At 53.7% G+C, this 27,912-nt stretch overlaps 1 protein-coding gene across 2 annotated transcripts; it reads right to left on the bottom strand.

The window, feature by feature from the left end:
* Window positions 1–137: 137 nt before the first annotated feature.
* Window positions 138–26,235, bottom strand: FBXO41 (F-box protein 41). 2 transcript variants are annotated; one of them, XM_070476239.1, is made up of 14 exons: window positions 25,815–26,235; window positions 15,242–15,314; window positions 12,369–13,378; window positions 10,731–10,956; window positions 10,176–10,249; window positions 9,557–9,915; window positions 8,615–8,856; window positions 8,267–8,382; window positions 7,992–8,144; window positions 7,717–7,812; window positions 6,064–6,182; window positions 5,749–5,907; window positions 4,378–4,493; window positions 138–4,252 (listed from the first exon to the last, which is right to left on the bottom strand). In XM_070476239.1, exons 3-14 carry the CDS (start codon window positions 13,238–13,240, stop codon window positions 4,193–4,195), a joined length of 2,592 nt encoding a protein of 863 aa, XP_070332340.1. In that variant the 5' UTR covers window positions 13,241–13,378; window positions 15,242–15,314; window positions 25,815–26,235; the 3' UTR covers window positions 138–4,192. The 2 variants fall into 2 exon arrangements, with proteins under 2 accessions (XP_070332340.1, XP_020739019.1); XM_020883360.2 differs by lacking the exon at window positions 15,242–15,314.
* Between the last annotated feature and the right edge of the window lie 1,677 nt (window positions 26,236–27,912).

The raw sequence follows: 27,912 nt of genomic DNA, 5'->3' as shown, positions 1-27,912 counted from the left end.
ATAATACTTCAGTTCACCTCACTGATGCCATTCAGATCATCCACCTCCTTGCTAACTCAGTGCCTTTCAGCTACAGGAGGGTTTGGTGACAGACTGGCAAATGTGGCCACCTACCATTTACTTTCCTGAGGCGGATATTATTCCAGTTTCACCATCTTTTATTGGATACAAAGCCACAGATTCAGATGCCCATTGGAGTCCTTTTAAATACATACGCTCGGGTACATTCGGCAAAGGGCATCTATGGGCGATGTGGAGCAAAGTGCTAGGATGGTGGTGCCTGGGTGGGGCAGAAAAGTGGGGCCAGGGGAGGCCCCCTGGGGGCTGGAGGTACAGGCACCACTTCAGAAACAAAACCCAAAGTTGCTGTGCACCCCTCTGCCTGATGTGTTTGGGGTGAGGAAAGCTCCCCTCTCAGCTCAGGCCAACTGCACCTGGCTGTTCAGGGGGCCATGGCATGGGGGCCAGCTGTGGAGGTCCCCGCCAGCAGGGTTACGCGAGCCAGGCCTACTGGCGCCAGCCACAGGGCGAGCCTGACCCTGAGCGCTAGGCCCTGGCCAGGGCAGAGCTGAGGTCTGGGCCAGCAGCGGCAGGCGAGACTTGGACTCGCAGCGGGGAAGCCTGCCTGATTGTCAGGGCAGTCTTGGGACTGGCCAGGGTCCCAAGGGGTTGGGGTCAGACTAGGAGCTGGTTGCCTTAGTTGGCCCTGCTATTCTGATCTTCATCCAATCCTAACTAAACCTTATCCTCAGGCAAGGCTGCAGATGAACACACTTGTCCAGGAATAAATACACACACATACACACGTTACACAGCAGTATATACAGAAATGGGGCCTGGGAAAAGGCTGGGTGAGAGAGCAGAGCCACCAGGAGTAGGGAGAAGTGCCAGGCCCCTGGGGGAGGGCAGTTCCACTCCTCAGGGACTGATGGGCTGGGACAGATCCTAAAGCATGAGTTAACTCCTCCGGGTGCTTGGGCCCTATACCCAATCCCCAGCTTGTTTTCACCCCAAGCCCACCAGGGATTGGGTCTTTGGCACCAATAGTCACTCTGGAAAGATCGGCTTAGCGCCCAAGAGGGACTAGGCATGGGCAGCTCCCCTCCACAGCCCAGAGGACTAGAGACCAGGAGCAGGGGGACATGCAGAACCCAGACAAAAGCATGGAGTCAAGCCTCGCAGCAGCAGGACTTGGGAAGGAGGCTGCCTTCCCTCCCCGGCCCCACCCCAGCAACTGAAGGACTGGCTCAACTCCACTCTGCCTTGGTCCCGAGGTGGTCTGGCCAGTGAAAGCCATGGTTCTGGGCGGCCTGCTTTCTCTCCCTCAGGGATCCAGATACATCATCTCCTTTGTTCTCTGCCAGTGCTGTGGGGAGGCAGCCTGAATAAAGCATGATGTACTCAAGACAAACACCGCAAGTCTCCCAGGTGCTGGGCTGGCATGGAGGTGGTAAGGACACCGAGTGGCCATCACCCATGGGGCCTCTATACCGGATGGGTCCACTGGAGCAGGGCCTGCCTTGGTTTGGTCTCCCAGATATTCCTGTTTTGCATCTCATCAGCTGTGAGATATGGAAGAGGGCTCCCCTTTGGGTAAGTGAAAGATGAGGTGCCCCCCACTCAGGGCTCATCCCCCTGAGGAGAGGCAAAACTACCACCAAGCTGGTAAGGACCGGTAGAAGCCCACACACCCAGCAGTTCTCAGGGCAGACATCCAGGCTAGGGCACACAAGCCTATTAGTCCTGGGTGTGCAGTGGGACACGCTGTGACCCATCTGGGCAGGGGCTGGGACCTATGCACTGTGCATCCACCCACACTCGGCTGGAAAACAAAGGACGGGGGACTCGGTGGGTTTCTGGAAACAGCCCAGCTCGTGGAGAGGAAAAACTTCCCACCAACAGGTGAGGGGGTCCTGTTCACCCTGCAGCCCCCAGTGCTGGTGGCGCTCAGCGTGGCTGATCAGAAGGAACGTAACAATCACCAGGCCTTTCAGCACCATCTTTCTCACTCGAGCTCGCTGCCCGTGCACCCTCACCTTGCCCAGGACTAATGGCAGCCATTCCACTGGGCATCTTCCCAGGGAGGTTGCCCAAAGCCTTGTATTCAGGGATGGAGGCTTCCTGGGGCAGAAAAAGTCCCTCAGTAGGACAGGCTCAGGCCAAGCAAGGCATCCCTTTGTGCTTTGTCCAGGAGACAGAGGGAGGGCAGTGCCTTTGGTCCTGGGGTCACAGGCAGCAGGGGCTATGGAGTGTGCCGCTGGTAAAGCAGAACAGACACACCCAGGGCAGCCAGGCCAAGGGGACCTCCACCTCCCTTCCGGCCCCAGAACAGAGGAAAGTTGTGCTTCTCCTTCATGACTCCTGGGGACAGAACTGGGAGGTTAGAGCCAACAGAACCAGTTGCTCTGGGGTGGGGATGCCACACAGCCAAGGCTTCGTGCAGGACTAGATGGAGATACCGACATGCCACCCTTGGTATTTGGAGTCTTCAAGGTGTAGGGCCAGAACAAGTCACGGGAAGAAAATCAACAACAAAAAGAGCAAGACACAGCTGTGTGGGGAGCCAGGAGAGCTGGATACGCTTCTGAGCCTGTGAGGGTCCCAGCTCTGGAGGCCTTGTTGCAGGGAAACCCAGAGTGGGTCTTGATGTCCTGATGCCAGGTTGCGGCAGAAAAGTTGGGTTCCCAGAAAGGACTGGGAAACTAGAGGAGCCCAGCCCCAGCCAGAACCAGTGCCCTAATGTTTAGGGCTGAAAGCCTATCTTATAGCAAGAGAGAAGGAAACCCTAAGATGGATCCAGATTACTGTTTGAAAGAACTTTCCAAATGGAGGTTGGCAGGACCCATGGCCTTTGCGCCACTGTGGGAGGGCTAAGAGGAGGAGCTCGGGAGACCTGAGTCTTTAGAGCCACAGTGCCAGGACCTGACCCTTTGGAAACTGTGCAAGGGTCAGGGAGAGCCCCCATCTGCACTCTAAGCCAGTGATCCTGGTTCAGGTCCCAGCACTGCCCCAGGCAGAAGACCCCCCAACACAGCCCTCAGCCCATGGGCCAGTGGAGACTGAAGAGGGGGGACAAGTCCAATGTTGGGGCTCCTCCTTCTGGGCCCCAAAGGTGTGGCTCCCCACCAAGGCCACATCTTCCAGCAAGGTAACCGGACAAGGAAGCAAACTAAACTACCCCCATTACGACCTCCTCCAGGCCCCAGCACACGGCAGCCAAGTGATTCCCTCTCACATGACCTTGGGGACCCAAAGGCCATCAGATTCCTGTCCAAGCACCCAGATTAGAAGTATACTCCTTGAGGACGGGCACCACTTCCCACTGCTGACAGCATTTCCCAGAGCTGGGACCTGGCCCCTCCAGAGGCTCGGGGTTGGTGGAAGGTACAGAAACAGGTACCTTGTAGCTCAGAATTTAGTTCTGGTGTCACGGGATATGTGGTGGCTGGGAGGAGTCTTGTCTTCTCTACAGCAGTAAAAACTCGAAGTGTTCTTGCCCTGGCAATATCCACCCTTGGGAGGCGTGGCCTGGATGTCTTGGGGAGAAGTTCTGGATAGATGTCTTGCCCTTCCAAGCCCACGCCACAACCTCACTGAACCCCCTACTTCCCACTTACAGCTGACCACATCCCCAAGACCCCCAGGGTTATCCCTGGAGAATATGGACCCAGAGCCCTGGCAGGCTGCCTGAAGGGGATGCCCCGCAGAGCTGGGACTGGGCAGGGGGAAGAGAAGGGCCTCTTGGCCAAGTCTGAGCTGTCTGTTGGAGCAACCCCTCTGGTCTGGGGCCTGACAGAGGCTCCCGACAAGGAGGCTGGGCCTCACAAAGGGGAGGCCTGCCCCAACAGCCTGAGCAGCCAAGGAGCCACTGGTGGTTATTGCAGATCCTCAGGGCGGTGACACCAAGCGCTGGTGGAGACTCAGCTCTTCGCTGGCCGTGCCTAGAGGGCTGCTCCAGATGGGGTGGGGTGGGAGTCGGGGGACAGCCGTCTAAGCGCTGGAGAGGCAGCGCTCAGGGTCAGGCTTGCGTTCCACCGTCCCAGCAGGAGGACAGGAGACTGACAACCCCTCTCCCAGAAACCAAGGATAACATCAAGCCTCCAAAAGTCTAGTCCAGATCAGGGTCCTTCTGGAGGTCCAAAGAGCGTGGCTGGTGTGGGGCTGGCAGGGACTCTGCCGCCCCCAACCCGGGTTAGCAGCCTTCCACCTTGATGTGCAGGATCTTAGAGAAGCCGGGCCTCCGCCGTAGGGCCTGCGGACCAAACCTGAGTAAGTTCCCTTTGGGGCAGGTAGGCGGAGCCCTCCCTTCAAACACCCAGGTCACCAGTCCCAGCCTTGCGGTGCCCTAGGGGGTCTTGATCAGAGCCAGCTGCTCACCTGGAGCTTTGTTACCATGTCCTCAAACAGCTTCTGGGCCTCGGGACTGCTGGGCTCTTTGAAATAATCAGCGATCCCAATCTGAACCACAATGGACTTGAGGTTCCGGCAGATGCCTAGGAAAAGGTGAGTAAGGTGGGGCCCACGTCTGACCTGGGCAAGAGGCCTGTCTTCTCTCTTCTTACCAATTAATGAAATCAGAACACTCTGAGAGACAACCGTGTGCTAGGCACTGGGAGCAGATCCACGCTGCCCTGTGCTCCCCTGGGCAAGGAGAGAAAGAGGGTGAGGTCCCAGAGCACAGGTTGTGGTGGACTCTGGGAGGACGAGTGGATGATAGCCAGCTGTGCAGGGGTTCCAGCAACTTCGCTGGCAGAGGGGACCGTTGTGCTATGGTCTGGGCATGTGGAGATGAATTACAGAAAAAGAGTAGCTAAGGCACAGCTGCTGGGTCTTGGCCAGCCAGAGCACTGGAGGAGCAGAGGCAGGGAGCCGAGGGCTTAAGGGATTGGATGTTGCCATGAAGTCAGGGGAGGAGGAGCAAGAAGGTCAGGAGGCTGAGAGGATTCTAGAGGTTAAGATTTTGGAGGCCAAGCAGTTAGTTCTGACGGTCAGCCCAGGGCAGGGCCATGAGATTGAAGGGGAGGGAAGAAGAGGTTCCTGGCGATGATAAGAAAGTCAAGGAACCTGCAGTGCTCAGGATATGGGGTCCTGCCAGGGGTCAAATGGTCCCCCATGAGGGACTCACTTGGGTGTGTCCAGCTCAAGCTGGGCACCTGCATCCTTAATAAAGGTGGAGGAATCACAGGGAGGGAGTGGGGGCTAGAGGGACGTACGGGCCAGCAGAGGCGTGCTGAAGGCTTCACCCTGAGAATTGTCCTAGGGGGGCTCACACACATTATCTCATTAATCTTCCCGCCCATTCAGCTTAGCATTCAGCTTTAAAGATGGGGATACAGACTCAAGAGAAGTACAGTAACTTGCCCAAAGTCACACAGCTAATAGCGGTAAAGACAGAATGGACGCGTAGGTCAGTAAGTTCTAGAACCCATCTGTTCAGCCCTGGCCCTCGGCTGGAGGTTCACGTGGGGGCAGATGGTGGATGACGCTGAACAGCCCATATCTCCGAGCACAGGGCAACACATGCCCATTTGGCTGAACTGAACCATTCGGGTCAGATGCTGGCAGGCCTTCAATGCCACCCTGGCCTCAGAAGGCACCGGTGGCAAAGCCAGGGCTAGAACCCCGGTCAACCTGACCCCAGTGTTGGTGTTTGCTGACCAGGAGCAAGAGGGAGTTGGCTATGCTACTTGCTGACAAGACATGGTAAGAGGCAACAGTGGTACCCCACCTATGTTCCCCATCACTCACTGTTGAAATGCAGCAGGGCCTTGGGGGTTACGGGGGTGGCTGTGAGCACCAGCATCTCCAGGCCCTTCAGGCCTTCCCGGCAGACCTCAGCGGCCACCTCCTGGGTGATCTCCGACACATGGTCCAACTCCAGCACCTGCAGCCGCATGCAGTTTCTTGCTAGGAAGAGGGAAGGAGAGGGGAGGGCCTGCTGACAAACACCCAGGTCACTTCCTGCCACCACCCACACCATAGGCCGAGCCCCGCTACGATTTCACTGCTGCACCCATGCCTGCTTCCCATCACCCCCTATGCCAGTCCTGCGGAGAGACTCACCGAGCGATGCCAGGCCCTGCACCCCACAGCCGGCACCCCCGACCCCCAGAGCCCGGAGGTGGGGCCAACAGCGACCGATCATCTGTAGGCAGCGGTTACTGAATCTCATGGGCTGCTGGCTGGAGAATGGGGCGGAGGGAGGGTCGTCAGGGAGCCCCTGGATGCATGCTATCCTAAGCCCGCTCCTCAGTCAGGACCCGCCCCACAGGGCGAGGGCCCCACCAACCACCCAACTGTTCAAGACAGAAACCTGGGATCTTCCCTGACTCCATCTCCTTCACTTCCTGCCAAGACCTGCAGATCCTGATTCCTCAACAACTCTCCAACCCACACTCAGACCACAATCAGCATTCAGCTGATTATGCAGCTAGTCTCCCTGCCAGTTCACCCAGTGGCTGCACTTACTCCCACATTCTCTCACTCGGTCATTCAACAAAATGCTTCTCACGTCCTGCCATGACCAAGAACAACAGCTGGGCCAGAATTCACCTGCAGTGCGGGAGACCTGGGTCCGATCCCTGGGTTAGGGAGATTCCCCTGGAGAAGGGAACGGCTACCCACTCCAGTATTCTGGCCTGGACAATTCCACGGACTGTACAGTTAGTCCATGGGGTCGCAAAGAGTCGGACATGACTGAGTGCCCTTCACTCACTCACTGGGGACACAGTGGTGACATATAGACGTGGACCCTACCTCCAAGAGGTACGCAGTGTAGGGGAAGACACAGGATGCTACCAGTCTGATGCAATCCCATTTGTTAAGATCTATAATCCCCCAATGGCTTCCCAGTGCTTTCTAGATAAATGCACAAATCTAAATCTCTTAGGCAAGACCTGACCTTGGCCCAGCCTTCCTTTCCACACTCAGTGCTCGATGCGCCTTGCCCACCACTCACAGCAAACCTGCTACTTCCCTGAACACTTCATCACTTAACAATCCCCAGCGGCTGCCACCTGCTCGGTACCAGGGACACGGAAATGGACATTCACACCCTCTGCCCCAAGAAACATGAGTCTGGTGTAGACTGACACGTAGAGAAATTACTGTAAAATTGACTAGATAGGGGCTAGGACAAGGTGCAAGAGGAATGGAGATGGGGGAGCAGTGACAAATTCTGAGTGTTAGTGATGGGATACTGGGGACCCCGGAGGCGGTGTCATGAAGAGAGGGTCTTGCAGGGCACGTGCAGGGAGTGAAAAGCCAGGCAGCTTGAGAATTCCAAGTAGAGCCATGAACGATCTCACACCCTGGACTCTCTGAAGACCAGCTCTCTTGTGGATTATACACTGACCTCCCTAACTGTCTTTCTCGTGTCAAACAAAGCTGGCTATTTCAGGCCAGCGCTTCTGAACACTCGCTGTGGGCTCTGCAGCCTTTAGGCGCACATCTCATCTGAGCCAGCTACGGGCTTAACGAGATCCAGATGCTTGATACCACTTTCACTCTGCAGTTGAGAAACTAAGGCACGACTGGGTAGCCCAAAGTCACACTGCCCGCAAGCCAGGCCATGATCCCACGTCCGATTCTGAAGCCTAAAGACAGACTGATGAATGTGAATCTGTCACCCCAAACAGCACATGGAATGGGCCCAAGTCTGCTGGGTCCTCAGCCCCACTCACCGCCCTGCCCAGCCCTACCAAGGCCTCTGCTCACCAGGGGTGAAGTGGCGCCACCTGGAGGGAGACGATCTCTCTGCAGCCTGCGCCCAGGGCCCAGATAACCTCATGGCCCACTGGGTCTGTGGCGCTTCTGTTGAAAAGACAAAAGCTAGGGCCACCCACTTTGGAGGCCTCTGCTCCTTTCCTTTGGGCCGCAGAGCTCTTGGGTCCCTTTGCCCCAGAGCCCCAGGGGGAGGGGAAAAAGGTATGCGTCTGCAGAGCCCAGGGATCCCTCGGGCCAAGGCCTCGCTTCCAGCAGTGGGGACCCACCTGTAGGTGACAGCCTGCAGGGCACGGCAGTAGCAGCTAGCCAGCCACAGCGAACGGTCAGTGAGGATGTTGGGGCAGTGGGAGATGCGCAGGATCAACAGATTTCCCCCCGCTGCCTTCAGTAGAGACTCCAGGCCTGCCTCCAAGCAGCCCCTGGGGATGGCCAAGAAGTCAGGGCATTGTCTGCAGCCAGGTCCTCCTCCAGGAAGCACCCTGACATCACTCTGGGTCCGCAGTCCAGGAGTGGTCCCCCCAGCCCCACCCCATGGCCTCACCGGGTACTCCGGGCATACTCCTCTTTGCTCTCCTTCTTGCCCCGCTGCCGGGGCTTCAGGTTCTGCAGTGTCAGCGAGTGGGCCTGGGTGCACCACTGAGCCAGCATTGCCAGGAACTGCAGGGAGAGAGGAGATATCTGGGCATAATGGGATGTGAGTCTGGTTGGCGGGAGATAGACCAGCCCCGGGATGGGAGGCCTCAGGAGAACATTTTGGGGAGCCAGGTTGAAGCTGGGGTGTGGTAAGGGTTACAAGGACCAGACCTTGCAGGGCTAGACTTTGCCAGGGAAAAGATAGGGTCACAGCAAGGGTGACTGGGGGAGCAGGATGGCAGAGAGGGACAGGCACCTTGGAACAGACGCGGGCATTCTCGAGCAGCACCCGGGTCCAGACAGCGGGGTGGCGGGCCACGAAGCGCCAGTCCCGGCAGACCTCGGCGGCGTGTAGCAGAGTGCGTGTGTCCAGATAGGTGAAGATGCAGAACAGGGCTGCTCGCATCTTGAGGATCTCCGGGCTGATGACCTCATTGGAGCGGGAGGGGCTGCCCCTCTCAGCTCGCCGACCCCGCCCACTGCCTCCCTCGGGGCGGGCTGCACAATACCACAGGGTCAGAGGTCAGTGGGGGGGTTATATAGGCGGGGAGCTGGGGTAGGGCAGGAACTGCAGGAGGAATGGGCATGACAGAATCATGCTGGGGGACCAGAAACTGGGAAGGAGGGACAAAGGGTCTCTGCATCCCCCTCCTCTGCATTATCCCCCTCCCTAATTTTGCAAATTAGAAAAAGGTGGCCCTTCCTCAAGTGAACTTTCTTTTTAAGGTCGTATATCATCACACAGTCCGAAGTCATCCCCTAGAGGAGGCAACTGAGTCAAGACTGGAGGAAGGAAAGGGTTTGGATAGAACCAGTGCATCTGTGACCAGAATGCAAGTGAGAGGTTGCCCAGAGCAGTCACCAGGCACAGCCATGCACCCTGACCTGAACTTTCGGCCCCGGACCCACCCACATACGCATGTGGCCTTGTATGGATATGGGAGAGGGCTTGCCCCACTGGCCCTCGGCTTCACTTTGAACTCTCAACTCCTCTCCTACGAAAGTCACGGGAATGGATCCCCGTGTCCCAGCAGCTCCTGCCCTAAGCCTGCAGAACCCTGTACATGTGGGAAGTCTGGAGCAAGGGGAGAGGCGGTGCAGGAGCCCAGGAGATTTACTGCCTCAGCCCTGTGTCCCCTGAGAGCAGTCAGCACCACGGAAAACCCGGCCTCTCAGAACCCACCCCCTCAGGACTCACCGGAGAGCCGGCAGCTGCTCACCGGCCCAGCCATGGCAGGCCCAGGGCGGGGGACATCCGAGGGGCCCTCAGCCTCTGACTCGGTGGTTCGGGAGCCCACGTCGGAGACGTCACCTTCCTCCCCTTCCGTGCTGTGTCGACGGGGTCTGCGTTGCCAGTTCTGGATGGCCTGGCGCCGCAGTCCAGAGCTGCGAGGGGGCTGGGCCCGCTCTGAGCCGCCGTTGGCAGCCTGGACCCGCGTGCCCAAGCCCCCAGGGCCGCTGTCTTCGGGGGCCCCCTCTTCTGGCCGGGGCAGCTCCAGACTGTCACTGTCATAGCAACCTGAGCTCTGAGATGCAGCTGGGATGCGACTGGAGGCCCTGGGGTGGGGGGTGGACCAGACGGTGAGGAGCAAGGGGTCCTAGGCCTGCCCAAACGCTCCGGGCCACCTACCACTGGCCAAGGGCAATCCACCCACCCTACTGTCCAAGAGTCCTCTCTGAGTGTGGAAAGGCAGACAGAGGTGACCCAAGGAGGATGAGGGGAGGAGGAGAAGCCAAGCCCCAGAAGGGCCAGCAGACCAGTGGATCTTTCTAGGCGAGGGTGGGCTGTGTGGGGACGGGCCAGGCCCGTGGCTTACCCTGTGCTGGGAGAGGAGCCATGCCGGGACACTGCATACGTGCTAGGCATGGCCGGGCCTGCGTGGTGTTCTCGCTGTGGGCCCCCAGAGAGGGAAGGAAAGGCAGGAGGCAGAGGGGGTCAGAGGATGAGAAGGAGTGGGAGAAACAGGGTACAAGATGGAGATCAGAGATGGGGAGAAGAGAGAGAAAAAGAAAAACAGTTGGGAGAGATGGACAAGCAGATAGACAGACAGCCTAGAGAAGCTGGTTCACCAGCCCCCTCCCGGTGCCCACCACGCACCCCAGACCCTGGATTGTGGCTCCTGGGCTCTCATTTGCAGAAATGGGCAGAGGTGAGCCCCTGCCTGAGGCCTGGGGTTGCTGGGTGGTATCTCATTGCAGCCTCAGGGAGGGGTTCCCCTATTCCCGGACCCCTACTTCAGGCCTGCAGTCTGCTCATGGGGAAGAGCCAAAGAAGGAAGCACGGAGTATCAGAGGGGGATTCAGGCATGTATGAGGCAAGGTGGTAGGGGTCAGGTGTGCAGGCAAAAGAGGGAAGGCAGGTGGGCACTCACCGTCCTGCCTGGGGCCCGAGTGCTGGGCCCAGCACCAGCTCCCCCACCTCCGCGGCCCAGGCTGGCACTGGGCGTGCTGCCACAGCTGCTGCTGATGACCTGCAGCTGCCGCTCGGCCCGGTCGGCCCGCTCGAGGAGCTCCTCGATGAACTGCTGCAACCGCAGCTTGGCGCTGGCCTCCCGTGCCGCCGTCTCCTTCAGGAACTGGTCGATCTGCACCACCTCCCTAGGCCCAGAGCAGTCTCTTACCCCAGTGCCCTGGCCTGGCTGCCCACCCACCCACTGCAGGAGACCCTGAAGAGTGGGAAGAGACAAGGGCACAGCTGGCCGCAGTGTCTGCTCATGGTCACATGGGTACATGCGGAACACACCCAGGAACACTGCCCACACAACAGCGCGTAGAGAAATGCATACGTTCACACCCCACCAACCCAGACCCACGCACATAAGCAGACACCCCTGCTCCCCAGAGAAGTGCTCACAGGCATGTTCAGTCACACACAGCCACCTCCTCCCTCCAGAAGCCCAATCAGGGGCACACACAGTCCACACAGCCCAGTAGCCAGCCCCACACACTCATGTACACAAATTCATATAATGTTCATCCACAGGCACACACAGGCTGAGGCACGGTCCTACCAACACATTCAAACACACACACATACACATTTTCAGAAATGTTCTCAGATGCAGAAAAGCACACTTATAGTTGCACCAACCTCCAGGAGTTGCACAGACACACAGCATACTTCAAAGAGTCATGTGAGTATTTACTCTCACATGTTCATAGTCATTCATGCACCATTCAACATGTATGGGCACCTTCTAGGCACCAGGCACCATTCTAGGTGTTGGGGCTACAGCAGTGAACAAAGCAGAAAAACTCCCTGCCCCCATGGGGCTTATCACGATGGGGACAGATGACATCTATGTACTTCATAAGTCTACATTTGAAGACCAGAGGAATGAGAAGCCCAGCAAAGGCTGAGAGGAAGCCAATAGAAAGATGGAAATTCCAGGAGCACACTCTAAGCACACCTTGGCTTAGAAGCCAAGTTAAAAGATATGTTTCAAGGATCAGCTGTGTCAAATGGCTGCCAAGGGGCCAAGTAAGATGATGACTTGGCCTTCGTAACATGAAGGTCATTGATGGCACGGAGGATAATGATGGAGGTGGACACCTGATCAGATTGGGTTCAAGTGGGGAAAGAAATCGAAAGACAAGTAGAAACAATATTTTCAAGTTTTTCTCTGAGGAGAGAAAAGAATGATACAGTAGATAGGAAAAAACCTGAGAAGAGCAAAGGGAAAATAGAGAATTGAACCTTGTCTTTAGGTCGGCAGAAGAGTCTGGTGTCACAATCAGGAAACAGCCTTGTGAAGGAGGAAAGAGAAGGAAAAGACAGACGCACACACACGAACGCGGCCACACTGTCATGGTCTCAGAGTCCTAAACACACACCTTCACTCCACTCTTGACCCCACGCGCACCACCATTACATGCCAGGGGCCACTGGGCCCGTGTAACTCGGCCGCACACACAGCCACGCTCACGATGGTGGCGGGAACACAGCGATGCCATCACCGACTCTGGTACCTTCGCGGACACACCCACCCGGGGCCCCCTGGGCCACTCACTGCTGCTTGCGGCTCAGCTCCTGCTCTTTGTGCACCAGGTCCTGCTTGAGCGAGGCCAGCAGCTCCACACTCACGTCCACCTGGCGCGAGAGCTCGGAGGCGCGCTCCTCCAGCTCCTCCTTCTCCCGCCCCAGCCGCGCGCTCTCCTGCCGCGCCGTCTCCAGCTCCGCCGCCTTCCGCTCCAGCTCGGCCTGCAGCCGGCCCACCTGGCCCGCGATCTTCTGCTCCACCTCCTCGCTCAGCCGCTCCAGCCGTCGGTCCACCTCCAGCTTCTCCAGCGCCCGGATCTTGAGGCGCGCCAGGCCCTCTTCGTAAGCCACGTCGGCGGGCGAGGGAGACGCGGGCGAGGCGGACGCAGGCCCGGGGCAGGGGCCGGGGCCGGGCCCGGGCGGCGGTGTCGAGCACGCCGAGGAGGCCACGGACTTGCGGGCGAACAGCTCCCCCAGCGGGATCTCGATCTCGCGGAGCGCGTAGCGAGCAGCGGGCACGAGGCCCGGCTCCGCCAGCTCCTCGCAAGGCAGGCCGGCCGGCACCAGGTCGCCGGGAAAGTGGGCGAGGGGCGCGTGGTGGTGATGGTGGTGCAGCAGGTGTGGCGCCGCGGGCGACGGCCCGACCGCCTGCTCCTTGCCCTGAAAGGACGTGCTCTCGAAGACCTCGCGCCGGGCGCCCGGCACGGCCAGCAGGGCGGCGGGCTCGGGCGCCAGCGGGAAGGCCGCCGCGGCGCCGTCGCAGATGCTGTTGGTCTTGGAGAGAATGTAGAGCGTCTCATACGTGTGACTATACTCCAGGTGCGCGCGCAGCGACGACAGGCTCCGGAAGCGCTTGTGCTCCCCGCAGCGCGGGCAGCGGTAGGGCAGGTCCAGCGAGGCCATGGCCCCGCTGCCCCCGTGGCGCCCGGGCTCCACCGCGGCCGCCCTGGAGGTCAGCCGGGCGCGCTCATGGGGGGACGCGGCCGAGCCCCCCTGAGGGGTCAGGCAGGCTCAGGGCGCTGGCAGCCAGGGGCAAGGAGGCTAGAAGAGAGGGGAGCAAGCCTTAGGAGGGTGGTAGCCCTATCCACCTCCAACCCGTATCCCCCACCCTTGACGAAACTGACTTCCCCAGAAAACACGTGCCCACAAGAGAGGGCAAGGGGAGACCAATGGCCAGACCTCCCAGAGGAGACTGGCCTGCACCAGTATCTGCGTGAGGACTGTGCATGTGTGAGAGTGAGAAAGAATGAGAATTCTCTAAGAGGGGAGCGGGGGAAGGCAGTAGTTTTATTTATAATGGTAACAACCTGGACATAACCGAAGTGCCCATCACTAGTAGAATGGATCAATCGTGTTATATTCATAATGGGATAAAAGAAAGTGAAAGTGGAGTCGCTCAGTCGTGTCCGACTCTCTGCGACCCCATGGACTGTAGCCTACCAGTCTCCTCCATCCATGGGATTCTCCAGGCAAGAATACTGGAGTGGGTTGCCATTTCCTTCTCCATCATAATGGGATGTTACCCAGCAATAAGAAGGAACTGTTGGTACATGGAACATGGATGAATCCATTTAATATCATGCTGCATGACAGAAGCCAGACTAGAGTGCATACTGTTGGATTCCATACACATGGAGAACAGACTAAACGGATCAGGACAGAAGTCAGAATAGAGGTTACCTCTGGGGCCCATCTGGACTAGAAAGGGGCAGGAGGTAACTTTATGTGATGCTGAAAATGTTCTTTATCTTGTTATAAGCGGTGGCTCTACAAGTACATACATAAACTTACACAGTTTATACATACGTACACTTAAGTTTAGTGTACTATAGGTACCAGCTGTATGTATGTTGTATCTCAAAAACAAAATGCTTATTTCCATGTCTTGCAACCACACTCATCAAACCAGCTGCAGTGACCAAGATATCACCTCACTTGATATCGATGATATCAATGTGTATATGTCACTGCTTCTGTCCCACTGTCTCTCATCCCTGTTCTGCCCTTTCCTCCAAGGGCCATGATATTTGTCTTCAGGTTCCTTCTGGCACAAGTCACCACCCTTCCTGGCATCCCACTCCTGGGCACCCTCAGCTCCTGCTGTCCATCCTGCCTCGTCTCTGGCTTCCAATCACCCTTCCCCTGCCTCGTGGGCTCTCCACCCTGTAACTGGCCTTCAGTCACCTCGGCTGTCACTGTGCCATTTCAAGTCACAGGCCATCTGCTAATCAGACAATGTAGTTGTCATCAAAGGTCTTCACCTACTTGGTCCCTTGGATGATACCACTGACACCTCCATGTGGGCAGGCTGCCGTGAAGCTGTCCTGTTTGGGTTCTCTAACCTTTTCTTCTAGCTGTCTTCCTAATCGTCTGTCTTCTGATGGGAGGTATGCCCCCTTTGCCTCTATCTGGTTCACTCATATCTTTAAGCCTTTACTGTCAGCTCCACCTCACCATCCTGACCTACTCTTAAGTTCCATTTGCCTTCTGGCTTTACACCTGGGTGTATGGATGGATGCCTGTTCTCTATGCCAGCCCAGCACCCAGTCCTCCTCCTGGCAACAGTGCCCTGCCTGGACATTGGGGAACCATCCTTTCTTCCCCACTTTCTCAGTCCATGTGGTCTGAGTGGGAGCCAGTGGTTCCCCCAGGGGTCAGAATGTGATATAGGCCTGGCCAATCAGAGTCCTGAGATGGGCACAGATCACCTAACTTGAGTCAGTGAGTCATTTCTCCAGGACTTCTCTGGCATTACTGGGGAAAGCATCCTCTTTGGGCTCAGCTTTCTAAGCGCAGGGGCGGGCCAAGCTGTGAGGGCCACCTTTGTCTCCTTTGGGAGGAACCTGGCAATGAAGCCAATACAGAGAGGTAGGACTGAGCCGGAGAAAGAGCGATTCCTCACACAGTTTGAGGTCCTGGTGTGTTCAGTTAGGTGAGCCAGTCAATTTCCTTTTCTGCTTTAGCCAGTCTGTGTTACCTGTACCAGGAAAAAGTCCAAACTCAGAAATTAGATTCAGAAATCAAATTTTTTTGAAAGAAGGAATTAGCTGAACTAAACAGGATAGTACCACTTCGCCTGTCTGCTGCACAGCAGCAAAGCAGCCGACTAAACTCTCCCACTGCCTCTAGAAGTGAGCTACAACTTTAGGGGACCTGTAGAAAAATGTCCAACAAGAAAGAGATACTTTGGCTGAAAGGGGCTCATCTGAAAGCAGAAAGGAAGAAAATGCTGCTATGCCCAGAGAGGCCCTTTCTGCCTGAGGCCAGTAATTCAATAGGGCTGAGAGTCAGATAATTAAGAGCCAGTTCTTGCTGCTAGCTAAAGTCAGCTCAAGCAAAGACAGACAGGCTGGAAACACAGAGGGAGACAAACCTGGAGCCTGACAGGCTCTTGGCTCCTCAGGCCCTCTTGAACTCCTCCCAGCTCAACAGAGGCCACCATGGCTTCCATTACAAGCAGGCTTTCAGGGGGCTGCAGCTTGAGGGAGAAGGGGCAGACAGCTCTGCCTCTCACCACCGACTACGAGTTTCACTGCCCTGCGGCAGAGCCCTGCTAGAGCCACAGAACCATGGGCTCCTGGGACAGGCAGAGCACCAAGATCTGTTGCTAAGAGACAACTCCTCCTCCTCCCCCAACACCATCACCAGGGACTTGATTCAAGAATTATAACTTTCAATGAGGTCTCTGGTTTGGTTAATAGCTCTGGGGATGGCTGAATGCAGACTGACGGAGAGCTTTCTAATGATTAAAGGGATTGTATTGCCAGGAAAGCCCCACAAACCTGGAAAACAAAGGCCAGGGATTACTCAACCCTGAAGTTTTCCCGCCCCCAAATTTGTACCAATGGGAGGTGACCCCTCAAAGCCCCTTGTGCACGTGGCCACAAAGCATGAAGGATAATGGAGGCTCTCAAGACAGCAGAACCAGAGCGGCTGCTAGGTGGGCCAGGGCACCTTGTCCACAATGGCTGGTCAAGCTTGTGGTCCAGGCTATGGACCTATGATCCTGCAGTGTTCTCCCTCACCTCCCTGCTTCAACAGGAAGGGTTTTGCTCTTTCAGCTATCTGACTTTTCCTCCATTGTTGTAGTTTGGCCATAAATGGAAAGACCAGGAGGGGTAGCTCAAAACCATAAGAGACAAGACTTGCATTGGGGCTGGACATAGTAAGTGGGGGAGAACTTGGAGCGTCTCCTTCCAGAGATGGGACAAGTGTGTTTTAAGTTTTGTGAGGGCTAACTGCATTACAATAAAACAGGAAAATTTTAAATTATATGAGAAGGGGGATCTGTTTAGATCTTGGACAGAGGTGGAAGGGAATGGACATTTTGTTGGTGTTCCTGCTCAACTCCAGTCCCCCCTTGGTAGATACACACCGCAGTTTTCCCTTGGAGAACTACTCCCCCTCTGAGTCAATGTTGTTTGGCTGACCTCACCGCCCGGCTCCATGAGCTTTTCCAGGGGAGCTCATATGACCTTGGCCTTTCCATCAGTCACAGCTGTCACTTGGTCCTGGGTACGTTTCTTAGGGCAGGCCAATACAGCCCTCCAGGATCTGTGCAAAACTGGCAGGATGTGAGGCTGGAGCTGCCAGTGGCCCTTTCTGCCCTCTCTTTGGGCAAGGTGAAGAAAAAGACTCCTTATGACTCCCCTGAGCTATAGAGCCAGATGTGCTGAAAACTTTAACCCAGGACTTGTCAATTGCGTGAGGCAGCAAAAATTTTTTTGTAGATCAAATAATCTGAATTGGTTGCCAGGAATGAGGCTCTAGAATAACACAATGACCTACAGTGTCAAAAGACTAACCTTGGACTTCCCCTGACACACTCCCCAGCATCCTTGTTTCTTTCCCTCAACAGTGCCACCCGCAGCCCTGGCCATCTCAATTCTGCTCCCTGCTAACCATCAGGACTGGCTGATTTTTCCTTTGAATGCTTTCAACACAACTGTTCTCTTCTGCTTCATGCTCCCCCCACCTCTGGAAGTGCCTGAGGTCCAGTCTTTGGTCTCACAGCTCTCTAGCATCCTATATAAGGTACCACCAGATGCCTCTGATATGAGATAACTCCGATATGAGATAACTCCTATTCATGATCTTTCAATGGTGCCCGTCGTCTGTCAACTGCAGCCAAATTCCACAGCTTCATGCTTTGGCTTCGATGTAGTCTTGCCAATTTGAAAAATGACCTGGCTATCTCACTTGCATTTTTTGGGTTACTAATGGCTGGACATTTTTCCCACAATTTATCAGTCATTTATATCTCTTTGGTGACTTGACTAAGTATTACTTTGCTCATTTTTGTACTAAAGGTTCATCTTTGCTTATTGATTTGTAAAGGCTTTTTATAATATTGATCTTTTGTCATTTATATACTGCAAATATTTTTTCTTGTGTTGATTGGCTTTTACTTTTGTTTATAATCTTTATTGACATGCTAAAGCTTTAAAGTTTGCATCAGTAAAATCTTTAGGATTTCTCATTTTGTTGTCATTCTTAGGAAGTCCATCCTTACCTAGGGATTATATAAAAAGTTATATTATGTTTTTCTTTTAGTAATTTGTGGTCTCCCTTTTTTTTTTCAGTCACTCAGTCATGTCCGACTCGTTGCAACCCCATGGACTGTAGCCTGCCACGCTCCTCTGTCCATGGAATTCTCCAGGCAAGAATCTTTTGTGGATAGCCATTCCCTTCTCCAGGGGATCTTCCTGACCCAGGAATCAAAGCCGGGTCTCCTGCATTGCAGGCAGATTCTTTACCATCTAAGCCACCAGGGAAGCCCCTGGTCTTTTTTTTAAGTCCAGAACATTTTTAAAATTAAGGGCTTTAAACAAACAACCATAATACTATAAACACAATGACTGGTACATGCAAATACTTCAGGATCTGTGGTTTCCTTTCATACAAAGGCGTTTTCATCCATCTAGAAATTTTTGATATGCATAGTGAGACAGGGACTAAAAAACTTTTTGTTATGGACATTTTCACACATATCCCAAAATAAAGAGAATATGATGATAACTCTTATGTACTCATCATCTAGCTTCAGAAATTATCAGCTCATGGCCAGTTTTGTTCATCTGTACACTGTTCTCTGACTTCACACCTCCTCCACCTCCACCACTGGATACTTTTGAGCAAATCCAAGTTATTGTATTATTTCATCTAAAAGTACCTTAATATGTATAAGACAACTTAACATTTCTTTTAAAAACTAAGTATTAGTCACTTATTATCACAATATTACCGTCTTTTTATGTCTATTAAAACTCAAAAAAGTAGCCTTGAGAGGTAATCCAAAAGATGGTTCTCTGAAAAAAACCAAGAAGGTAAACATTCCTCTGGCAAATCTATTCACAGAGAAAGCAAAAGGAAATAAGTGCTATGGCAAAAAGAAGAATATAACCACTGATACAGAGAAGATTTTTTTAAATTACTGAAATGCTACCAGGTACAACTCCTGGCCCAAATTTATGAAAATCTGCATTAACTGCTTTTCTAGGAAAATATAAATGATCAAAATTGACTCGGGAAGAAATTTAAAAAACCTGACTAGACTAATGGTTATAGGTAAAACTGCAGAAGTTGGCAAAGTGATGAGGGATATATTATAAGGAGAATGTGGTTCACACACACACACAGCTGCTCAGGAACAGGGTTATTCTTCATGCACATTCAGTCCAGTGTCTGAGCACCCGTGTTTGCCTGTCTGTCCCAGCTAAGAGCTGGTCCTTCCTGTGGGGGAAATCTCGCCTACACAGCACCTTGCTAGCTAGGCTTCTTGAAGATCAGGGGAAAGTGTAATCCTGGGGGCACAGGTCTGAGTGTGGAGATGCAAGCTAGAGGAAGAATGGGGTCTCTGGAAGCCATGGTCTTCACCTGAGGCCCGCCCACCCCACAGTTTCCCTCCGTCTCCTAGAGCTGAGAAATGACTAAAAATCATTCTTAGGAATATTTCTGCCTAGATTTACCTACCTCCTCATCATAAGCATGAAGCTTTGCCTGAATACAATTAAGATGATGGAGAGAGGAGGGGAGAAAAGAGCAAAACAGAAATGTGGTCCATTCAAATTCCATCACAATCAATACTGTGATCACCTGGACAGAACCATTAGAGATTTTCCTTAGTATTCTCGCCTGGAGAATCCCAGGGACGGAGGAGCCTGGTAGGCTACAGTTCACGGGGTCGCGAAGAGCCAGACACGACTGAGTGACTTCACTTCACTTCACTTTGGCCTTCCCTGGTGGCTCAGAGGTTAAAGCGTCTGCCTCCAATGCGGGAGAGCCGGGTTCGATCCCTGGGTCGGGAAGATCCCCTGGAGAAGGAAATGGTAACCCACTCCAGTATTCTTGCCTGGAGAATCCCATGGACGGAGGAGCCTGGTAGGCTACCATCCATGGGGTCGCGAAGAGTGGGACACGACTAAGTCACTTCACTTTTTGTCTCCCCAAACCAGCAACCCCGGCAGACCTAAGACTTGCCTCCTTTTTCAGCCTGGCCCTGTCTCTTCACCATTCTCAGGACCTGTTATCTCCTTCCCCCATCTCAAATGTCTATTTCAAGTCTACTTTTAAGACCAGCCCAAGGTTCTCTTTGGGTAGAAGTCTCAATCAGAGGTATTAGCTTTTTTTAAATTTTAAAAATGGCTTTCCAGTGTGTGAGTTTCATCTCCTCAAATAAGACCAACCATCTCAAAATGTGTGTCTTCTTTGGCTCTTGTCTACTGTCACATTTTCACATGTTGACTCTGCCAGAAACACTGATAATCTTGCATTTTCATGGCTTCCACTACCACGTGGTCACTGAGAGTTCCTGCAGTGAACATTATTATTTTTATCTGCTTAGCAAGTCTTCTTCATCTTCTGTTAATAGCAACATCTCATCTTCTTTTCGATGAGTTTCCCCTTCCTACTCCATGTTGGGGTTCTGACAGGGCTGCCAACCCTAGTAAGGTGGTCCCAGGCCTGACCAATCATAGTACCTGATCTTGTTCATAATGATTCCTCAGGCTGAGCCCACTGAACCCTTCTCTGGGAATTTATATGAGAGACTAAAGAGACCTCCTTTAGTCTTATATGAAAGACTAAAGTCTTTCTGGGATCACATGCTAAGGATGATGAAGCTGTCTGTGGCCTTGTGCAACTTCCACCCATCACAAGGAGAAAACTCATGTATGGTGGGGAGAAAAATGTGGCAACACTCAGAGGGAAGTCGAGTCAAGAGTTAGAGTCCTCACCCATTTTTGAGAACCTGTGTACAGTTATGCCCAAGACCCACTCACCCCTCTTTTTTCCAGTTATATGCATTAGTACATATCCTTTTTTGCTTAAAATAATTTGGGTTGGGTTAGATTTCTGTCACTTGCAATCAAAAGTCTTAATACTCATATAAATCTGTATTTCTAACCTAGAATTCTCTCCTAAACACCATTCCAACATGAATTTATTCAACATCCATTTACTGAGTACCTACTATGAACCATACCAAGTGCTACTCTGGGGATGTTGAGGACACACAAACCTACAAGGTCCAATCCTTGCCTTCAAGCAGCCTGTGATCGGGGACAGACTAAAGCATTGGACGGTGCAGTCATGAGATAAAGGCTATGTAGGAGACCGGCACAGAAGAAGTAGAAGACCCTCTACACTAAGCTTGAGGAACTTGGGGGTTGGGGAACCCCTGGGAGGAAAATGTAAGCTCCATAAGAGTAGAGACATTATCTTTCTCGATCACTGCTATTTTCCCAACAACAGTGCCCACTAGCGCTCCAGAAATGTTTATGGAATAAAGGGAAGGCATGCGTGCACGCTCAGTTGCGTCCAACTCTGCGATCCCACGGACTGTAGCCTCCTACTCTCTCTTCTGTCTGTGGGATTTTCCAGGCAAGAATACTGGAGTGGGTTGCCATTTCCTCCTCCAGGGGATCCCCCCCGACCCAGGGATTGAAGCTGTGTCTCCAGCATCTCTTCTACCGGCAGGCAGATTCTTTACCGCTGGGCCAGCTGGGAAGCCCACGGGAAGGCCAAGACTTAATTAGATGCAGTTGCGAGAATGGCCTACAGGGGGCCAGGGTCAGGAAGAAGGCCGTAGGAACACAACATGGAAACCGTTAGCCAAGGCAGCAGCGGTGTCGATTGGGAGAAGGCTGGATCAGCCTTCTCAGTTGTCCCTCCCAATTGTCGATTGGGAGCAGTTTAGAAGGCTTGATGACAGAATGGCTGTGGTGGGTATGAAAGGCGGGAGTCCAGGGTCAGGCTCAGGTTTGGGGTTTGAGGATCTACGTCGATGGGGATGAGGTTCAGTAAAGAGGGAAAATGAGTGAGGGCAGGTTTGCGGGGCAGAGAGTGAGTTTGGTTATAGATTTCATGAGTTTGCGGTTCCAGTGGGCCTTAGAAATATCTGATACATAGTTTTCAATATAGAGCTGAAAATATAGTTTTGGCAATTGAAGCTTAAAAACAAAAGTGGATGAACAGGACCAGGGAGAGGGTACAGAGAGAGGAGAGCAGAGAGGAAAAGGTGGATCCTCAGAGAGGCAGAGGACGGAGAAGAGCCAAGAAGTTCCTAAGAACCAACAGCAGAAGTGGGAATTCTGGCAGGGAACCTTAGCGAGGAGAGGATGTCATGGACGGAAGGAGTACAGAAAACTGGAAACAACAGGAGTTGACCAGTCAGGTCAGAGCAGAGGTGGGAAAGGTCCACTGGTGACTTCAGAGAGGGCCACTTGGGTGAGCCTGGCTGCTGTGGGTTGAGGAGGGGGCGAGGTGAGGATGTGAGTAGACAGTGGATGCAGAAAGCCCGGCTGTGAAGGGGAGGAGGCTGCATGGGAGAATGACAGACTGTACTAAAGACAAAAACACCTGAACACATTTAAATGCTCCTTAGAGATAACCTAATTTTAATCTATACCATCACTTCCGCTAGCCTGGAGTTATCCATGCCTCAGACCTGTAATTTATAGCAATTCTTTTTTTTATTTTTTTCAAACTGCTTCTAAGAAGCAGCAGAAAGCAGAGAGGATGAAATGGATGATATTTTAGTGTAGGCAGCTGAGTGCTTAATATGGCTAATAGTGAACTCATACCACAGTACTCACCCTGAAACCTGCTTCTTCCTCCTCTTTCCCATCTTGACCAACATGCTCATTGTCTACTCAGCACCCTGTGTGCAACCCCAATGCCTCCTTGAATTCTCAAGAGTCCCCCTCAGATCTCGTCAGTTGCTGACCTTTGTCAAAACTATCTTCTAAATATTTGCCTCTATCTGTTGCTCTTCCTTTAGCCAAGGCCCCAGATCTCCTATCCCCCTCTGTCTGGATGCTGATACCGTTTCTAACTGGAGTCTCTAACTCCTCCAGCTTTGAATTCTCATGGTTTCTCAAGAAGAGATGCAGTCATGTCATTCTTCTTCTAATAAAGACATCTCTGAAGGCAGGCCATCTTCTGAGAGGTAAAGCCTACCCTGCCTTGCCGGCCCTCAGAGCAGGCTGGAATCTGACCACCACTCAGCTTGCCAGCCCCAGCTGATGCTCGGTGAGCCCTGTGGGGCTGAGCTTCACTGAGAAGCACCATGTGATGTTATATGCTTGTGTCTTGGCTCCTGCTGGTCCCTCTTTCCGGGACCCCCTCCACAAACTGGTGAATTCTGAAGGCTCAGCTCAGATGCTACTCTTTCCATGAAGCCTTCCACCCACTCCTCCAGTTCAAGTCACATCATAACATGAGTCGCTGCTTACCATAGCTCTTTACACATGGTAACAGGTGTGAACACCTGGTAACATCACTTACTGGATGGTCATGGACTTGTTCACACAGCTGATCCTATTCTTCACATACATTGGAGGGCAGGGGTAAGACAACTGACTCATCCTCACACCTTCCACAAACAGAGCAGACATGAGTATATTCCTGGAGGAATCACAATGAATAATGGAGGATGAACAGATTGATTTACATAACCAAAGTGATTTCCACCACTCTTCGTCATGGAATGGGTGAATCTGGTTACAATTTAAATCAACCCAGGAATCCGCTTGTGTAACATATTCTTCCCTGGCTCTGCAAGTCACCGCTGGGAGGTCAGACCTTGATGTGTCTTCTCGACACCGTGGCTCTAGCAGAGCTCCAAGGTTTAGGATTGTCTGCTTCATTCTATTTTATCCACCCAACAAAAAGATGTCAAGTAGAAGGCCCATGCCAGGCACTGAGGACTCAAGGCAAGATGACTGAGACAGTAACGCTGTCAAAGTGCTTGCAGTCTAACAATCAAAACAGTGAACATTTACCTACTAATTATTCTGGTGAGATAACATGGTCCTCATTTAGTGCTCAAGATGGTCCTGCCAAGAACACAGCATCATCATTTTAAGATGAGGAAATTGAGGCTCAGAACATCCAGACCACGTGTCCAAGACTAGTAAGTGACTGTTACAAACTGCTGCTTAGGTGGCCCCCAATGAGCCATGCCTCCCAGCATCCTTGCCCTTACGTGGTCCTCTCCCACACTGACTCAGAGCTAGGCTATGTGACTTTGGCTGGTGGGACGTTAATCAAGCCTGATGCAAGCAAGGTTTGATAAGCAGTTGCTTAGAGTTTATCCTCTTGGAATAACTTCCCCTGGGGACCCAGCTGTCATGTAGAAAACTTGGGCTTGACTACTGGGTGATTAGATGCTGTGTGTAGAGAGGCACTGTAGGATGCAAGGCCACCTTTCCAGCCAGTCTCTCAACTGTATGCACCTGAGAAGAGCCAGGTGAACCCATAGTCACAGCCAGCCCACAGACCATAATAAATCATAAATCAGTATTATTTTAAGCCCCTGTATACCAGGGAGGTTTGTTACACACCAGAGAATAACTGAAACAGTGACAAGCTAGGAATTGAACCCAACACTGTTTGACTGACTTCAAAACCACGCTCTTAGTTTCAATACTGTGTTCCCTCTGGTTGGGAGTGGCATGTCATACCAACACTATAATATTTATAGGTTGGCCCATAATAGCACTCAATATGTTTATGTCGAATGAATGAAAAAGGGTGTGGTGGGCCACCAGAGAGATAGGAAAGTCCACAGAATTCAAAGGCAAGATGGCAGTTACCTTTCCACAGCCATGATCCCCGTTCCCACTACAATTATTCCAAGAACAAATGTCCCCTAAATCTAGAAGTATGTGGATGTCGCCAAACTCCCTCTGTCTGTCTCTTTCTCTGTTAAATTCAAATCAGGTAAAATTGAGAATTTCAAAGAGTTTGGTTTTGATGGTCATCCCCCTTTGCCCCCAACTCTCCACCAAGCCCCTGGCATCTTTTCTTCCTCCTATGTTGCTTTCTAGACCCAAAAGCTCTTTCTCCCTCTTCCCATATAAAATCCACATGCAGGAAAGCAGAGAAGGTGGAAATTACAGAAATGAGGAAGGAAGACTTGGATATTAGTAGATGGCATTACAGGCCAAAGACATGATACCCCAAGCTCAGTGCTTCCAGGAGCCATCTGCCAGCAGGTGGAGGAGGGGGAGGCAACTGGAGGTGTCCCTGTGGCTGGAGAATAAAGGACTGCCCCCTGAATCCCCCAAGAACACAGGGGCTCTGGCTGTCTCCACCTGGGGCTGTGGCCCAACATCTGTCCCTCTCACAGTAGTCACTGTCACCTGGAAAAGACCCACGGGGGTCACTGCATCCAGTCCTCTGCTTCTCGGTAGCTCTGACACTGCCTTTTCCGTTCTAAGCTCCCCCTCACTCTCAGGCTCCTGCAAGCATGCACACCTCCCAAGGTCACACACACATGGCTCCAGCACCGGATCCCATACCCAGAAAACCACCTGGGTCCCTCACTGCAGACTCAACTAAGGAGAGAGCAGGCCCCACTCCTGGTCACAGGCAGAGGGTGGCAAGCGCTTACAGGCACAGTGGCACACACTGACATGCAAGCAATGCAGTGGGGCACACATATCCAGATCACTGTGGGCACAGTCACCAGCAGAAGCACTAGGATGTGAGGAAACATGCGTGCACACGCATGCACACCTCTAGACCATCACACGTGCACACAAACCCTCCCACCCTCAGACACCCGCACAGGTGCCCAGCCAGGCCTCAACACCAACCCCCTCCCCCACCCCTTTGCAGAAGCAGGTGGAAAGGGCTGGGGTTTGAGGGCGCTCTTTCTCCTCCCTCCCTCGGGTCCCCGCTCTCCAAGGTCCAGAGTCCCAGTGGGGTTTGGAGCCCGCCCCGCCCCCCAACCTGGCTCGAGGAACGAATGGCGAGAGGGGGGATGGGAAGCCTGGTCTCGAATCGTTCTGATTTTAAGTCCTTATATTAACCCCTTCTTTGCCTCTGGCCTGCTCCAATCCCCCGCGGTCCGGGAGCCTCCGGGGCCTCCAGAGGGCTGTGGGGGAGAAGCAAGGGGAGGAGGCAGCGACTGGGGTCCTCCCTGCCTTCTCTCTAGGAGCGGTCCCGCAGCGCGCCCGCGACTCGCCCTTACCTCCTCCACCCCGCGACGAGGCCAGGCCCCGCGGCCCTCGGCTGGGGGTGCACAGGCAGCCCCCGCGTGCCCGGGCCAGATGCAGGGCCGCCTCGGGGCCTCGGATCTAGCTCCCCTCCGCAGCCTCGGGTGGACGCCGCGGCTGGCGCCCCCGCCTCCCTATCGGGGCGGGGGCGGCCAAGCCTCCCAGCCAGTCGCAGCGGGAGGGGCACACAAACAGGGTGGGGGAAGGATGGAGGAGGGAGGAGGGGGCGCGCGGCCGGAGGAAAGGAAAGGAAGGGGTAGGGAGGCGGCGAGGAGGTGGGGCAGAGCCGGCCCCTCCTCCGGGGCGGGCTCTCCTGCGAGCTGGGGAGCGGCAGATGCCGCCAGAAGCGGCTGCGCCGGGACCCCACGTTTTCCGCTGAAGGTGGCTTCGGTGGGGGAGGGGTCCGCGGCGCCGCCCTGGGGGTGTTGGGGCCTCTCCGGCCGAGCTCCTCTTGGGTCCCTGTCTTCCCTGGTCGCGCGCGGCACCGCCCAGTGCACTCCCCCTGCCCCAGGCACCTCCGGTTGTGACTTCTGCTGCCCACCTTTAATTCGAACCTCTCCGCCCTAACCCTACCAGTCCGGTTTGGGCCTGCTCCCACCCGGGGCAAACCCTGGGGTGCGGAATTCTGTGGGTCTGGAAGAGGGCCGGCGCGCTGCGCTACTGAGATCTGCGCCACCGGCCCTACGCAGCCGCCAGGGATGCGCGCCTGGGGTGTGCACTCAGCGACTTCGGGTCACAGCCTTCGAGGAGACTGCCTGGCCCATCCCCTCTGGGCATCCCCAGCGACCCAGAGGAACTAGGAGTTCTTCGGCCAGACTCCACCAGGTCCCGGGACCCAATCTTGCCCTTGAGGGTGCCGTCTAGGATCACATGTCCCCCGTCACAAATCCTAGTCGGGACCTGGAGGAGGAAGAAAGGGACAGGAGACCGCTGGTTCCTTCCCACTCACTCCCATCTCAAACTTGGTTAGGGAGAAGTCTGGCTCTATGGAACTTGAGCACCTAGAGGGCCCACCCTTGACTTGAGGCCCATCCAGCTGATGAAGCAGGAACAATCTGACTGTCCAAGCTTGGAAGAAGTTTATAGGAATGCAGTGGGTAAAATCGGATAGGGTGTTTGGGCTACTAAGCCCAGGGATGAGATGAACTGAGCTTTGGATGAGAAAAAGAAAAAGGCATTTCAGACTAGGGGTAGTGCTTGCACACAGGCAAAGAAACTGGCTTGGGCAAAGTTGAAGGCCAAGACCATGAGGGGTTATCTGGCAGCAGCAGAACAGAAATCCAGCATAGCCCCAGGATTCTCCAGTAAATGATGCTGATGGGGACTCTCCTTCACCCCATCCTATTCCTGCTAAGGCAGGGTCATTGGGTATTTAGTATCTGGAAGGATAGTTTGTGGGCTTTCCTGATGGCCCAGTGGCAAAGAATCTGTCGGCAATGCAGTAGATGCAGGTTCAGTCCCTGGGTGAGGAAGGTCCCCTGGAGAAGGAAGTGACAACCCATTCCAGTATTTTTATATACTGTAATACAGGAAACCCATTCAGATTTCCAATGTTCTGGGAAATCCCATGGACAGAGGAGCCTGGCAGGCTATAGTCCATGGGGTCACAAAGAGCTGGACACCAAAGAACCAACTAAACAGCAACAGGGTAATTTGTAGAGCTGTCGGGTAGCTTCTCAAGAAAGGCAAATTTAACAAGGACCCAGACCAGTCAGTTCAAACTCCCCTCCTCCCCCACATCTTCTTTTCCTTCCCCTAGCTCCTGAATTTCTTTCCTCCTTGAGAAAGTCTTCTTAGATTGAGCAAATAAGAAATCACTTCTCTTAAGACTTGTTATAACAGCTATTAACCAAATGCTGCATGCTCGATCACTTCAGTCGTGTCTGACTCTTTGTGACCCTAAGGACTGTGGCCTGCCAGGCGCTTCTGTCCATGGGATTCTCCAAGCAAGAATACTAGAGTGGGTTGCCATGTCCTCCTCCAGGGGATCTTCCCAACGCAATAATGAATGTGAGTCTCCTGCATTTTCTGCTTTGCAGGTGGGTTCTTTACTACTGAGCTACCAGGGAAGCC

This window comes from Odocoileus virginianus, chromosome 2 (genome assembly GCF_023699985.2).
Source record: "Odocoileus virginianus isolate 20LAN1187 ecotype Illinois chromosome 2, Ovbor_1.2, whole genome shotgun sequence".
Lineage (NCBI taxonomy): Eukaryota > Metazoa > Chordata > Mammalia > Artiodactyla > Cervidae > Odocoileus > Odocoileus virginianus.
Note: the sequence above shows the minus strand (reverse complement) of the source record. Positions and strands in the feature narration are given on the sequence as shown.